The sequence below is a fragment of the Cornus florida genome, unplaced genomic scaffold (assembly GCF_030987335.1).
Source record: "Cornus florida cultivar Cherokee Brave unplaced genomic scaffold, ASM3098733v1 CherokeeBrave_3.0.0_Hap2_Chr02, whole genome shotgun sequence".
NCBI lineage: Eukaryota > Viridiplantae > Streptophyta > Magnoliopsida > Cornales > Cornaceae > Cornus > Cornus florida.
This window is the reverse complement of record NW_026775572.1, coordinates 24725699-24739103: the sequence shown is the minus strand read 5'-3', so window position 1 is coordinate 24739103 and position 13405 is coordinate 24725699. Positions and strand designations below refer to the sequence as shown.

At 35.8% G+C, this 13405-nt stretch overlaps 1 protein-coding gene across 2 annotated transcripts; it reads right to left on the bottom strand.

Moving 5' to 3' along the window:
- Nucleotides 1-2509: 2509 nt before the first annotated feature.
- LOC132294325 (mitogen-activated protein kinase kinase kinase 1-like) lies at nt 2510-13405 on the bottom strand. 2 transcript variants are annotated; one of them, XR_009478032.1, is made up of 10 exons: nt 12142-13405; nt 9567-9651; nt 9385-9447; nt 8333-8490; nt 7098-7170; nt 6938-6997; nt 4940-5050; nt 3445-3697; nt 3103-3256; nt 2510-2853 (listed from the first exon to the last, which is right to left on the bottom strand). XR_009478032.1 is itself a non-coding variant. In XM_059792139.1 (9 exons), exons 1-8 carry the CDS (start codon nt 13161-13163, stop codon nt 3482-3484), a joined length of 1788 nt encoding a protein of 595 aa, XP_059648122.1. In that variant the 5' UTR covers nt 13164-13405; the 3' UTR covers nt 2862-3256; nt 3445-3481. The 2 variants fall into 2 exon arrangements, 1 of the variants encoding a protein (XP_059648122.1); XM_059792139.1 differs by lacking the exon at nt 2510-2853 and having other exon boundaries at nt 2862-3256.

Below are 13405 nucleotides of genomic sequence, written 5' to 3'. Positions count from 1 at the left end.
AGTTGAGACAACATCCATTTTGGGAAATTCACACCCCATACCATCTTATATCCAACTTTTTTAGATTTTGTTGCGGTTGCAGTCCACATAAGAGTCGCCGTAACACTGGAACCAGAGGGTGCAGAAGTTGCGATTGGAGATGGAATGGGATTTCTTGATTTAGGGGGAGAAATTGTTGAACAAGTTGGGTTGGAGGTGATTGACGAGTTACTTGATGAGTTATTTATATATCTCACAATTTCTTGGTGAGATATATATATATATATATTATGATGAGTAATGGTGTTTTTTATTTTTATTTTTCGGAAACTGTTGTGTAAATTAACAGAGGCAAATAAGGCTATTTCTCCTTCAATCGCACTCTCTGGAGATCATTATGGAAACATGGAAATCTCTTATAATTTTGAGGGAAATCGTCCCTACCCAGAAACCCATTCCGACAACATGAAACCCATTAACTGCCATTTTTCGCCGGAAGTGAGTTCAATCGCATTAACGGCCATTTTTTGCCGGAAGTTGCGGTCATGACTAATTCCATAGGTGAGTTCAAGCATACCCCTAAAAACTATACATCTCACAGATCCCTCCGTCTCTCTCTCTCTCTCTCTCTCTCTCTCTCTCTCCAACTACAAAATCTACAAAAATAGTCAAAAACCCATATCAGCTCTCTCTCTCTCTCTTCAACTGCCAACTACAAAATCTACCAAAATTAGTAGTTCAAAACCCATCTGCTCTCTCTCTCTCTCCCCAGCTGCAAACTACAAAATCTACAAAAATAGAAGGTCAAAACCCATATCGGCTGTCTCTCTCTCCAACTGCCAACTACAAAATCTACCAAAATCAAAAGACGATCTCTGCAACAGACGATCTCTGCAACTTCCAGCGAATTTTCCGGCGTTCTCTGCAACTTCCGGCGAATTTTCAGACGATTTCTGCAACTTCCGGCGACTTTTCCGACGATTTCTGCAACTTCCGGCGAGTTTCCGACAGTCTCTGCAACTTTCGACGAATTTTCCGATGATCTTTGCAACTTCCGGCGACTTTTCCGAATGGGCTCCAAAGGTCATTAGCTCCCTTTCTCTCCAAATCCCTCCAAATCTTGTCAATTTTGGAGGGATTTGGTTTTACTGTTTAGGAGAGATTTGGAGGGATAGGCTATCCCTCCAAATCCTTCCCAATCCTTTCTTTTCTCTCCAAAACCCTCCATCCAAACACACCTATCCCTATCCTTCCCTTTCTTTTCTCTCCAAAACCCTCCAAATCCCTCAATCCAAACGAGGCCTTAATCAGTTTATTATTCCATTATAAAATTTTCCCAAAAGTTTTTTTTTTTTTTTTTTTTTTCAACGGCAAAATCAATGGCCGGCGATTAGCCCTGAGAGGGATTGTTTGGGCTTCCATTGCAAGAGACTGGGTTTTGACTGGAAGCATCTTCTCAGACTCGTTGCCGTTGAGTGCTGCGATTTGTGAGGTTGAAGAAGAAGGAATCAACGAGGAGATCAAAAATTCCAAATGATTACTAGCTACACCTTACAATCTAAATTAGGAACTGCACAAACCAAAAACATAAATTACAGGGTCTTCGTAGCTCAACCTTAAGAAATATTATTCTGGGTTCTTTTATTTGAATCAAAGTCAGCCCAAGAAACCACAAATGTGTCTCTTCCTCCCAAACCCAATTCAACAAATTTGCAAAACAATACCCAAAAAAAAAAAAAAAAAAAAAAAAAAAAAAGACCAGTAATCAAATGAAAGCCAATAAGAGCAAAATTAACGGCCAACGATGAGCCATGAGAGGGATTGCGTGGGCTTCCATTGCAAGAGATTGCGTTTTGACTGGAAGCTTCTTCTCAGGCTCGCCATTGAGTGCTGCGATTTGTGAGGTTGAAGAAGCAGGACAATTTTGTGAGGTTGAAGGTGAACAGCGGATGACCCACCAAGCCCACATGAGGTGAGAGAAAAAATAAATTCTCCCGTTAGAAATACGCTTAAAATTTATGACTCGGCTTGGTCACGTTAAATTCGGTGGATATTCAGGAGAAATAATTCGGTTTTTCTATCTTCACTATTTTATTTATAAGAATTTGAGGATATAAGAATAATTAATTTTAACTTGTCAAAAAAAAAGAAAAAGAATATTTAATTTTAAAATAGATATCTATTAGGGAGTATAACCATTGTGCAACTTAGAAGCTTTCTGTAATAGATTATTCAAGTCTTTACATCTTATTTTAAATCCATGCATATATACTTCTATCCAATTTATTCACTTAAAAATACCTTTTATCAGAAAACTTATAAAGCACACTGCTATAAAAACATACATTTTTTATAATAAAATTATCATGAAACAGAAAACTGACAACCAAAAATTTTTAATAAAGTTTACGAATATTCAGTACTCTGAGAACAAAAAAACTGAACCGAACAAAAAACTGAACCTAACTTCCAAGTTGACTGGTTTAAGCATGTAAACTATTGTTATTTGTCCAAACCCTTTTATTTTTTAGCCTTTGCAATGAACATAAATCCATGTAGTTGCTCTTACCCTCCTTTTTCTATCATTTTATCAACCGGTGAGATATCTGAATGTTTTAGCTGTTCATTTGCGTGCTAATAACTACTCCCAAACTATATATATATATTTTTCCAAACAAACCAAATGACAATTGCTCCTCAAAATTGTAGGGCGAGTACTTTTTGAAATAACAAGAACATGATTTTTTTGAAGGATAGTTATGTCATTTCCTTTCGGAAAAAATTGAAGGTGACGTCGAAGTGCAAGAACAAATTTGGATTGTGCGAACATAATCCCCAAGAGTATTTGAACGGATCTCTTCATCCACATACTCCCTACACAATAAACAAAATCACACAAATATAACAAACAGAAATATTAAGATAACCAAAATCATTCAGAAAAGATGGCACTTTCACTAAAAGATATGCTTCCTATCTTTTCTGCTGGCTAACTTGTATACAAAAATAAACACTTGATATTTACAATTACTCATACAAACTTGATTCCCTATATCCCCCTTCTCTTGCTAATACAATAAAAGAATGAGAAATAAAAAAGAAGCGAGGGCAAAAAAAACATACAATTTTTGCATAATCACACACAACCGTCTATATTGGAGACGCGTGTACACCAACTTGCTCTCCAATGCTAAGAATTGTCCAATGGGTAAATATGGACGAGCGCAGCGCTTGGCTTCTCATTTAAAACCAGTTTCTGAGTGTTCACATGAATACGCTGCAAGTATTAGCACAAAGAGCTTTTGAGTACATGTATCAGATGAATGTGAATTATTAATAGCAATGGTATGTAAGAATTAATCCATTCCCTGAATAATATGCTTGTAACATATAGATCTGTACAAAGAATTGTACATAATAAGCAAGCCAATTCAACATGAAGATTAGAAGTAATAAGATTTTTACCTCAATTTCTTTGGTCATCAAAAGTGGAGCAAATCATTTATGGTATTCTGCCATTATAGTAAGGAGATGCAGGGCCTACAGAAGAAGTTATCGATGGCCTCTTCAAAAATGGATGGTTCAATAGCTGAGCAGCAGTAGGCCGATTATCTGGGTTAACTTGTAAACATTTAAGGATAAAATCTTGGGCATCTCTTGATAAGGAATCAGGAATAGGAGGAGCTTCACCCCTGCCAATCCTAAATATTGCTTGCATCTGGTCATGGCACAAGAAGATACATCCTTAATAAAAACTAAAAAAATCCTCCACTTCAGCATGGGTTTCAATTTGCAAAATATGGGTAATACAACAAGACATTTAATAAAATTCATTGGGACATCAAACAATTTCTTTTTCTTTTCAATTTTATTCTTTTTGTACAAAGCATTTCAAAGATCTAGGTGTACGGCAATAAAAAGGGCATTTTATAGGATAAGAATGATTGTGATAGTTGAAGAATGCATAAAATGTTGTAGAATATGTCGAACGCTTGTCACAGTAATCAATACAGAACTAAGCACTCCTTTGGTTTTACTGTATGCTTTATCCGTTACCCCACAGGACAATATTTTTTTGAGAGTAATTTGGAGAATTTTCAACTTTTGCATACGTGAGATAACAGGATTTGCGGAAGAAAGAAGTAACCTTAAACCCTACTCCTAGGGCGGCTTAGCTTAAAAGAAAATCAAAGGCAGGGCTCAACCATGGCAGGGATACCTTCTATGAAATATTCTTCTGAACATGATTACAATTTTGTGTTGAATGGCTTGAAAGAGAAGTATCATATCCATTAATGGTTCCATTTAATCTTTGCTAGAGACTATCACGCGGGAATCAACCGTTCATATAATTCTTTGATAGAAAGAAATCTCAGAGGGAGCAGAAGAGGCAAAAATTGGACTCCTGTTTAATGCAAACAGAACTTCTCTTTCAGGAAGTTGTGATCAGTAAAATTATTTATTCAATTGTGCCAATCCCAAAAGAAAGCCTAAAGGTTCAATAACATCTGCACCAAACTGTTTATTCAATTACACCAATCCCAATTATACTATGCAGTCTATGCCTGTCCAAGGAGATCTGAAGATTCAAGAACTGTGGCTCTCACATGTCAACTATGTGTAATAATCTAGCATTAGAACAGAACCAACATTACTGAAGCAACTTTGTTGAACCAATCATATCACATGGATTACCAAACTTCAATCATGAGCAACATTACAAATAAGAAAAAGAAAAAAAAAACAAAAACAAATGATGTGAATGGCATTCAAATTAATTGAAATATTGAGCTACAAAATAAGAGACCCACAACTTCTGGCAAGACATTTTTCAAGGTTTCTCACATAAAGAATGTATAAAAAACCAAAGCAATCAATGTAAGAAATCACCAGACCTAAGAATGAAACTATTTAGTAATAATAAAATAATTACTGAATTTATAGTAAATGTCATGCATACCCCTTCCAAGTGTGAGTATGGAACTTGACGTGTTAACATCTCTAACACAGTGCATCCAAGGCTCCATATATCGGCTGCAAGCCCATAGCCACGGTTCCTCCGGTTAACGACCTGATAGTGCATGTCTAATTTATTACACCTCATTACACAATAAAGACAGGTATGCTAGAGGCATCTATGACCAACATATATATACAAGGTTTTCCTCCATAGAAAACTGAAAAGCCAGATGAGCAACAAACACATCAGCTCATGTATGAATAGAACATCAGAGTCGGCACAAATCTAAAAACAACAATCTGTATCATGTTGCAACAAATATAGTCAGTATTATGCAACGCTCTTTCACATACCGGTTGTACACAAAAGGTAACAGTACAAAACTTCATGAGACTTTGTAAGTAGGATCCATTAAAAACAGAGCTTATGAATTTTGCCTGAAAATAATAATAACACTAACAAGGAATTCAGATGTTGCTTTTTTATGGACTGTATAATATATATACATATATGCATTCTTCCATAACAAATATTGTGCATTAGTTCTAAGGAATTGTGAGCATTGAGAATATACATAATTTGAAAGAACATAATCCAAATATTACATTATGTGTACTAAACACAGATATGCAATGAAAGTGGAGTCACTATTATGTATTTGTCAAAATGTTAATCATTATCATTTATCATTTTTTTTGTAAAAATAAAAAATAAAAATAAAAAAATATATAACAATACTTGTACAATGACCAAATTTCTCATCATATGATCTTTGAGTAAATTATCAACTAATCAATTCAAAATTGTCTTATAAAGAAATATGTACAAAAAAAAAGTTCTGCTTACCCATTTATCATATTAATTAGAATTATAAATTTTTGTACTGACATTTTATGGTTAATAAATAATAAAGAAAGAAAGAAAAGTGAACTTCATAGTTGCTTAAAATTGTGCACTGTGATTTTTCATATAGTCATTTTTAAAACAAACTTGAATCAAGCCAGAACACATCATTGATGCATCTTTTTACATATGGTGTCTACTATTGCTTTGCCCCTAGAGTGCTGCAATCACCTGTTTCAAAATTTTATGATGGCATATTCACTGATGTGCTATCAAATGTAGTTTATCATCAACGAAAAAAGTTAGCAAACAGTAACAATTGTTGTGCAATGGAATGTAGCAGTTTCACCTCAGATTAAGAGTTCACGAGACAAATTGTTAGGCATAACTTTTCTTCTGTAAACTGAACTATCAAACGGGTTTTTTTTGTTATCAGTCTATTTAGTTTTCAAAAACGTGTTTCTTTCATTCAACAAATGCTATGTTTGGTTGGAAGGAAGGATTGAGGAAGGATGGAAGAGAAGACGGATAGAAGAAGCTTCCCTTGTTTAGTTAAAAGGAAGGGAAGATAGGGAGGAAGAAAGGAGGGATGCTTCATCCCTCCTAGACAATGTTTTGGAAGTTTTTTTATCTGTCCAAAATTGGGGGAAGAGAGGAGTGAAAGAAAGAATAGCTACCCTACAAATATATAATACCAATTTTAACCTTTAATTACTTACAAAATCACTTGTATTATGAGAGTATATTGTTAGAAAAATGTCAAAGATCTGGCATAAACCAAACAAATACACTTTAGAAGAAAAATTGGAAATAGAAAAAACAAACAACAGAATCTCTAATTGAAAATGCATGTCTCAGAGAGAGAGAGAGAGAGAGAGAGAGTTGATGGGATTAGCATACAAAAATGATTTAAAACTATCACCATTACTGTATGTAGATAATGCTACGAGTACGCACTTGGATCAGTTAGCATACTAATAAATAACACTTATCTGACTACATAGCATTTGCAAGCTTATACAGTTAAATACCCAAAAATAATTGAAGATTCTTAACATACTAAAAAGATAACACGTATCTGACTACATAGCATTTGCAAGTTAATACAGTTAACACCCAGAAAGAATGGAAGATTCTGATAGAATAGAGGCAAACCTCCGGGGCCATCCAAAAAGCAGTCCCTTTGCATGACTTTACATCATTTAATTTGGTTGCCTGAGAAGATACACAAGATGACATTTTCAGTAGTTTAACATCTAAAAGCAGAGAGAGAGAGAGAGAGAGAGAGAGAGAGAGTTATGCTTAAAAAACTAACCTTTGCCAACCCAAAATCCGCAAGTTTCACAGATCCACTTGCATCCACCAATATATTAGCACATTTTATATCCCTTAAAGAAGATAAAAAAACAGTAAGAGTTAAAGAAAGAAATCTGCAAAACATACTACAAAGAATCAAACGTGATCAGAGCAGAATTTTTGGTTTTCCATGTTTCATTGGGTTACAAAGTATCAAATATCTACTATGGTTGTCTTTTTCCTCTTTATCAATATTCAGATAAATTCTTTAATTAGAACACGTCAATATACAACAACAGCAAGACCCATCACCACAGCAGAACATAACAGTATCTAGTATGGTTTGATCTAGGGAAGATCAAATTTTATTCTTTTAGGAGCTGGGAGCTAAGCTAAATGGAAAAAATAGGATTCAGCGAACCAACCCTAAGTAGTTGAGAGAAAAAACTATATTGAGTTGAGTTGAGATGAGTTAGGAGCAGGGCTGTGTATTGAATCGATACATACATCCAGCAAAGTTAAGTGATAATAGCGGAGAAGTTAATAATTAATCTTATCCTTCAAGAGAGACATAATTATGTCAAAGAAACTTTACCTACGAGAAGACAACAACTCAGTAATACCTCTATTAACGCCTATAGAAGGGAATTAATTGAATTATATTTGTGACTAGATAAGCAGAATTGACATGTGTTCACCAGGTAATAAGCTGGGGGCTCCGATTACAAAATTTTGTGAGTCTAAAGTAAGGGTGTTCTGGTCATTTGAACAGAACAGTTCTTGAACAAATTATGAGTGAACATGAGTGTCTTGTTCTGTTATGTCATTTGCTTTTTTCTCTTTGTTTCTTCCTTAATATTTATTTTTTCTACCACTTCAATACCTCACCATCTCTCTTATATGAGCCTGATAAGTGCATGAAATTATATAAAGGCCGCTGTTATTACCAAAACAACATTGGATATTACCAAAGAAAGTGCTGCTATGAACAATTGTACTATCTTCTTCCATTATTGCTTTAACAATCAGGAAACCTCAAATACAAATCAAATATCCATCTAAAAGCAGAGGGTTTATACTGAATACAGCTTTTTAACTTAAAAAAACCAGACAATGGAAAAAAGAAAAGGAATCAAAGAACAGAAAACATTGCCAACTGAAAAAAAATAAATAAATAAATAAAAAATCCCCTCCAAGTAAGCAAAAGTTTGGCTACATGGTGTAGGGAGACAAAGAGAATATTATTTGTATCACCTGTGAACCACATTCCGGCTGTGAAGGTAATTTAAACCATTCAAAATCTGCCTTGTATATACAGAGACTTGGGAATCCCACAGCTGATACTTTTGATAGAGGTTTGCAAGCGAACCTTTGGTTACTAGCTCAAGGAAGATATAGAGTTTGCTATCATCCTGCAAAGACCATTTTGCATTCAGAAACAAAAAGAAAACAAGAACCTCAGTCCTCATAAATCATAATTGAAAGAGAAAACGAGAACACAACAAACAAAGACCAAAAGTAAAATACAGAAGATATTTCTTTTTTATTTTTTCATCAACAACATAATGCCACCAACAATGGAGCGAAAGTCTTGCTGAAGTTAGGAAGTCCATCAACAGCAGAAATACCTCAATTTTTTTTTTCTTCTTTTTTCTTTTTTTGGCCATAACCTGATGCTTTAAATTTATTTCTTGCTCCACTTTGACATTCAAAGGTCGAACTAATTGGTATAAAGGAAGCTTCAAGAACCAATTAGCAGCTGATATAGCTCATAGGAAAAGATCACCACACAACTTTGGAATCGTCTTAAAAAAGATTTAGAGAAAGTGAAAAGGAGAACAAAAGAGAACCTCCAAACTTAATTCTTCTAAAAAAAAAATGTAGCTACAATTGAAATGCCACATCCAGGGTCATCCAATGGGGCATTTCCTCTGTAGGCTCTTAAATAAAGTGGCAACTGGCCTTTACCAATATAAATTAGAACCTTCTTTATGGAACTACCCACATCAGAAATTTAAGATGAACTCATCTAGAATCAGCATCCAATGATCGGGAAAGGTGACCCAAGTATGAAGCTGAAGCTGCTAACTACAATTCATGTGCTAACTACCAATATTATGCCAAAAATAGATTGATTTTATATCACCTTTCAATTCGAAAAGCAACACACCATTTTTCAACAAGACCATCTTAAAGCATATGGCCAACAAGAAGCATGTTAAACAATAAGTTATCATTAGAAGAAACTATACATAGAAGGAAGGAAGAATACAAAGAAGAATTCACTCGAAAAGTAGAAACCATACCTTGTCTGTACCAAGATATTGAACTATGTTTCCATGTTCAAACTGACTTAAGAGAGAAATCTCCTGAACCAATGAACAAGGGGATCAGAAAAACAGATCACGCAAACAAATAATGAATACAACTGCTTTATATACACCACATTCAATGTGTTTTTCATCAGAAACAGATATATTATTCTCACTTGTTCAAGCTGAAGAATGCTTTGCTTGCCCTGACTTCCTTGATCAAGCAAAGAAACCTCCTTCACAGCAAAAAAGAATCCATCACTGTGGAAAAAAAAAGAATAAACACATGAGGAAGAAGAGGAAAGAAAGAAGGCGCATGCAATGGACAAAGAAAACATAAATAGAGAATAAGAGGAGATCAAGAAGGCGCATGCAATGGACAAAGAAGCATAAATAGAAATAAGAGGAGATCTCCTCCTAAGAGAAGAAGAATTGGAAGATGAAATAATTATAAAAACAAAGATGACAACCATAAGAAGACAAGGAAAAAATCAAACGTAACTTCGCTTTTTGCTAATAATTCTGTCCCTAAGCAGATTCAAGAGTCCAATGAAAAAATCAACCACAAAAAAAAAAAAAAAAAGAAGAAGAAGAAGAAGAAAAATGATCCCTAATTCTCAGCAAAGATGGAGAAGCCACAAGTTGGATGCCTATTGAAAAGCTAACCAATCATATTGGCGAAGGGCTGTCCATAGAGAATGATTGTTGGTTGTGTGATACCTTGTTGTGTGTTGAATTCCTCTTAGCTCTAGGATTGTACGTGGTCGGCACTCAAAGACAATCACTAACTAGATGCAATGGCGAGGAATTAGGGATATAAATAAACCAAGTTGTTCATGAATAATTCGGGCTCGACTCGCCAAGAGCTCGGTTCATGTTAGTTTGTTCCTAAATGAACCAAGCTCAAACAAGATTCCTGAGCTCGTTTATTAAACGAGCCTAATTCAAACAATCTCTGGCTCGGCTCATTATGTTTGTGAACACGTTCATGAACAATATCGTTAATCAGCTTATTTTGGGCATGTAAAAAAGTGAAAATAATTTTATTATTTTATATGACATAAGCTATAGTTGTTAAAGGCGCGTCTAGGCTCCAAAAAAAGCCGTAGGCTCGTCAAGGCTCAGCTAGAGCGCCTTAACCTACTACAAGCCAGGCCCCTTCAATCAAGCTCACATAAAGCCCTTAGGCTCGTGCTTTTTAGTAGGCTCCAGGCTCAAAAAAGGCGCGCCTTGTATTTTTTTAATTATTTATTCATATCATTTTCTTTTTTACTTGATGACTACTAAATTAAAAGGTTCTATATCATATATCGTATTGTTTAACCTTATGAAATATTTGGCAAAGTTCATGAATTTATGATTCACTACTTACATTAACTGTAATTACTGCTTGATTATGAATTTATATAATATTATATGTTTAAATATGCAATATTAAATAAACGTGCCTTACTTCGATCGGGGTCACACCTTATACTGCGCCTTGCGCTTAGCCTCCAGAAGGCCTGTGCCGCCTTAGTGCGTCTTGAGCCTTTAACAACTATAGCCTTAGCCCACAAATCTTGTGCCCATTAAGCACTCAATTATCTTCAGCTTAGAGGTAAAACAACCCAACCGAAGGCATATTATATAATTCATTGCTTAAAAGAAAAACGCGAGTCCATCTACCATTCCAACCCAAGCCTGTATGGCATCTGCTATATGTAACCCTAATCTCTTTTTTTCTTTTTTCATTCATTTTGACAATGAGTGGTGGGGGTTAAGCACTAGCCGCCAGACATGCTCCAAAGTTGCCTTCCTAGCCATACTAGCAATCGAAATTCAGGTTCAACCAATAGAACGGTAAGGTACAAATGTCCAATCCGTACTTCGATCAATCAAACTCCCCTACATTTGAACACTTACATTTCCTGACTCGAAAATAGTTTTATGCATCCAAAAACATAATTTTAATGATTCAAAATATGTAATGTACACCCATGTGAAAGCATGATTATGGACTCTAATTTGATAGCACATAATTTGAGAGTTGAAATATTTTTATGCACATTGTGAAGCTTTTGAAATCTCCAATCTATCCTTAGATAGTGGTAACTTAACTAACTAAACAGACTTTTGAAAAAAATATACAAGAAATCGAAAAATTACATGTTTCATTTTGTATGAAATCTGTCGACAACTATATTTGGTTCTAGTATATCCCTAGAGTCCTAGACTGAACCAAACCAAACCATGTATACCACTGAGGATAAGGAACACATTACATCCCAACTCGGATTTTGAACCCTCCACCTCCTTTCAATTGGTGTGTTTATCACAAACTGTGCAAAATAACTCATAATAACTTCTAGCAAGGAATATCCAATCAAAAGGTAAAAACTGACATAAGCGGCAAACTATTGTTCACTTGCAAAGCAACTCATAAACAAAATACGTAAAAGGTGTACCTATCCAAAAAGGTAATATTCACCTGATTAAAAAAAGAAAAAAAGAAAAAAGAAGATGAGGGTTTAGAGAACTAGGGACATGTTTGGTTCAATTCTTCGTAAACAAATTTCAAGGATGCTGAAAACAGAAAATAATTTTCAGAAAACTTTTAACTAACCTTCAACTTTTTAAACTCAATTTCCTTAAAATAGATTTCAAATAACTACCAATTAAACGAATTCAGTGAAACTGTTCTAAGAAAACTAAGAACTCGCGTATTAACTGAATAAGCTGTAAAAACAGTGAAGTGTTAAGAACACTTACTCAGTGAAACCTTCGTACACTGTTCCGAATGATCCACTTCCCAGAAAGTCTCCCTTCTGCCAAGACTTTATACCCCGCCTAAAGCTTGCACATGGCGAAAGAAGGTACATGGATTGAGATTCCATAGTTGTACTAAAGGAATCATCATCATTCTCATCATTTGATGTATCTTCTGAAAATGACCCTGATAGAACAACAGTATCTCTTAACCGTGCCCCATTCGACATTTCTTTACTAATAATATGCTCGCTTTCTTCAACCAGATTCGAAGAGCTAATGACCCTTGCAGACACGGGTGAAGCCAAATCCTCATCGTCTTGAGGACCAAAAGCCCTGAATATCTCCCAAGTTGAGCTGACGTTATCCACTATTGACCGTGTCATTGCCGGCGGAGGAGCTATCGACCGTGCCATCGCCGGCGGAGGAGCAAGTAGTGGCGGAGGAGTAAGTAGTGGCGGACGAGCACCTTTAATCCCACGTCCACCTTCCCTATTACACGTAACGCTAACCAAATTCATAACCTTAGTTTCATCGCTTTCCATAACCCTATTTTCAATCTTATCTGAAATTAGACCATTATTAAACCGAGAAGACTCATTTTCATGCTTGAGCTCATCACGAAGCTTAACCTTAACTTCAAATACATCTGACACACAATCCACCGGTGATTCTTCGTCCTCCAACTTATCCAACTTATCCAAATTGCGACGATTGTTAAACCTAGACTTCAGAAAGGGATCGGAAGGTGAGCGATCTATGCGAGCCTCCCAAGCCGCAGCAGGAATTGCAAAGTCTTCAATTCCAGAAAGCCCTAAACTGCGGCAAATCCGATCGAACTCGCCATCGTTCCCTTCAACTCGAAAGCTGGTTCGATCGGACAAATCGAGCGACCGAGACCGGTGAGTGGACTCGTCGTCGACCGACGATGACGACGGTGAGTCAGACGCGTCGTAGTCGATGTCCTTGATTGCGTTGCGTCGGTCGAGCCTTGGCTTCTGCCGCCTCTGCTTGACGTTCATCATCCCTCTCTAAAACTCACTGCTTATGTATTATATATGTATAAATGTGTATATATATAATGTGTATTTATATGAGAGAAGAGGGTGCTTCTGAGAGAATCATCGGTGGTGAGGATGGAGCTGCAGCTTATTGAATGAAGTAGCAGGTTGACGGTGTCGATTCAGACAAGGCGGCGGAACTTTCTCTCTCTAACTTTCTCTCTCCGACTATGTTTCTTGATGCTTCAAGTTAATGAAAATTATTG

Coding starts and splice junctions, on each gene's coding strand:
- LOC132294325 (XM_059792139.1), bottom strand. CDS start 13,163: ATGATGAACGTCAAGCAGAGGCGGCAGAAGCCAAGGCTCGACCGACGC. Junction 5,051..6,937: donor CTTTTTGGATGGCCCCGGAG/GTTTGCCTCTAT, acceptor ATGCACTATCAG/GTCGTTAACCGGAGGAACCG. Junction 3,698..4,939: donor CATACTCACACTTGGAAGGG/GTATGCATGACA, acceptor TGCCATGACCAG/ATGCAAGCAATATTTAGGAT.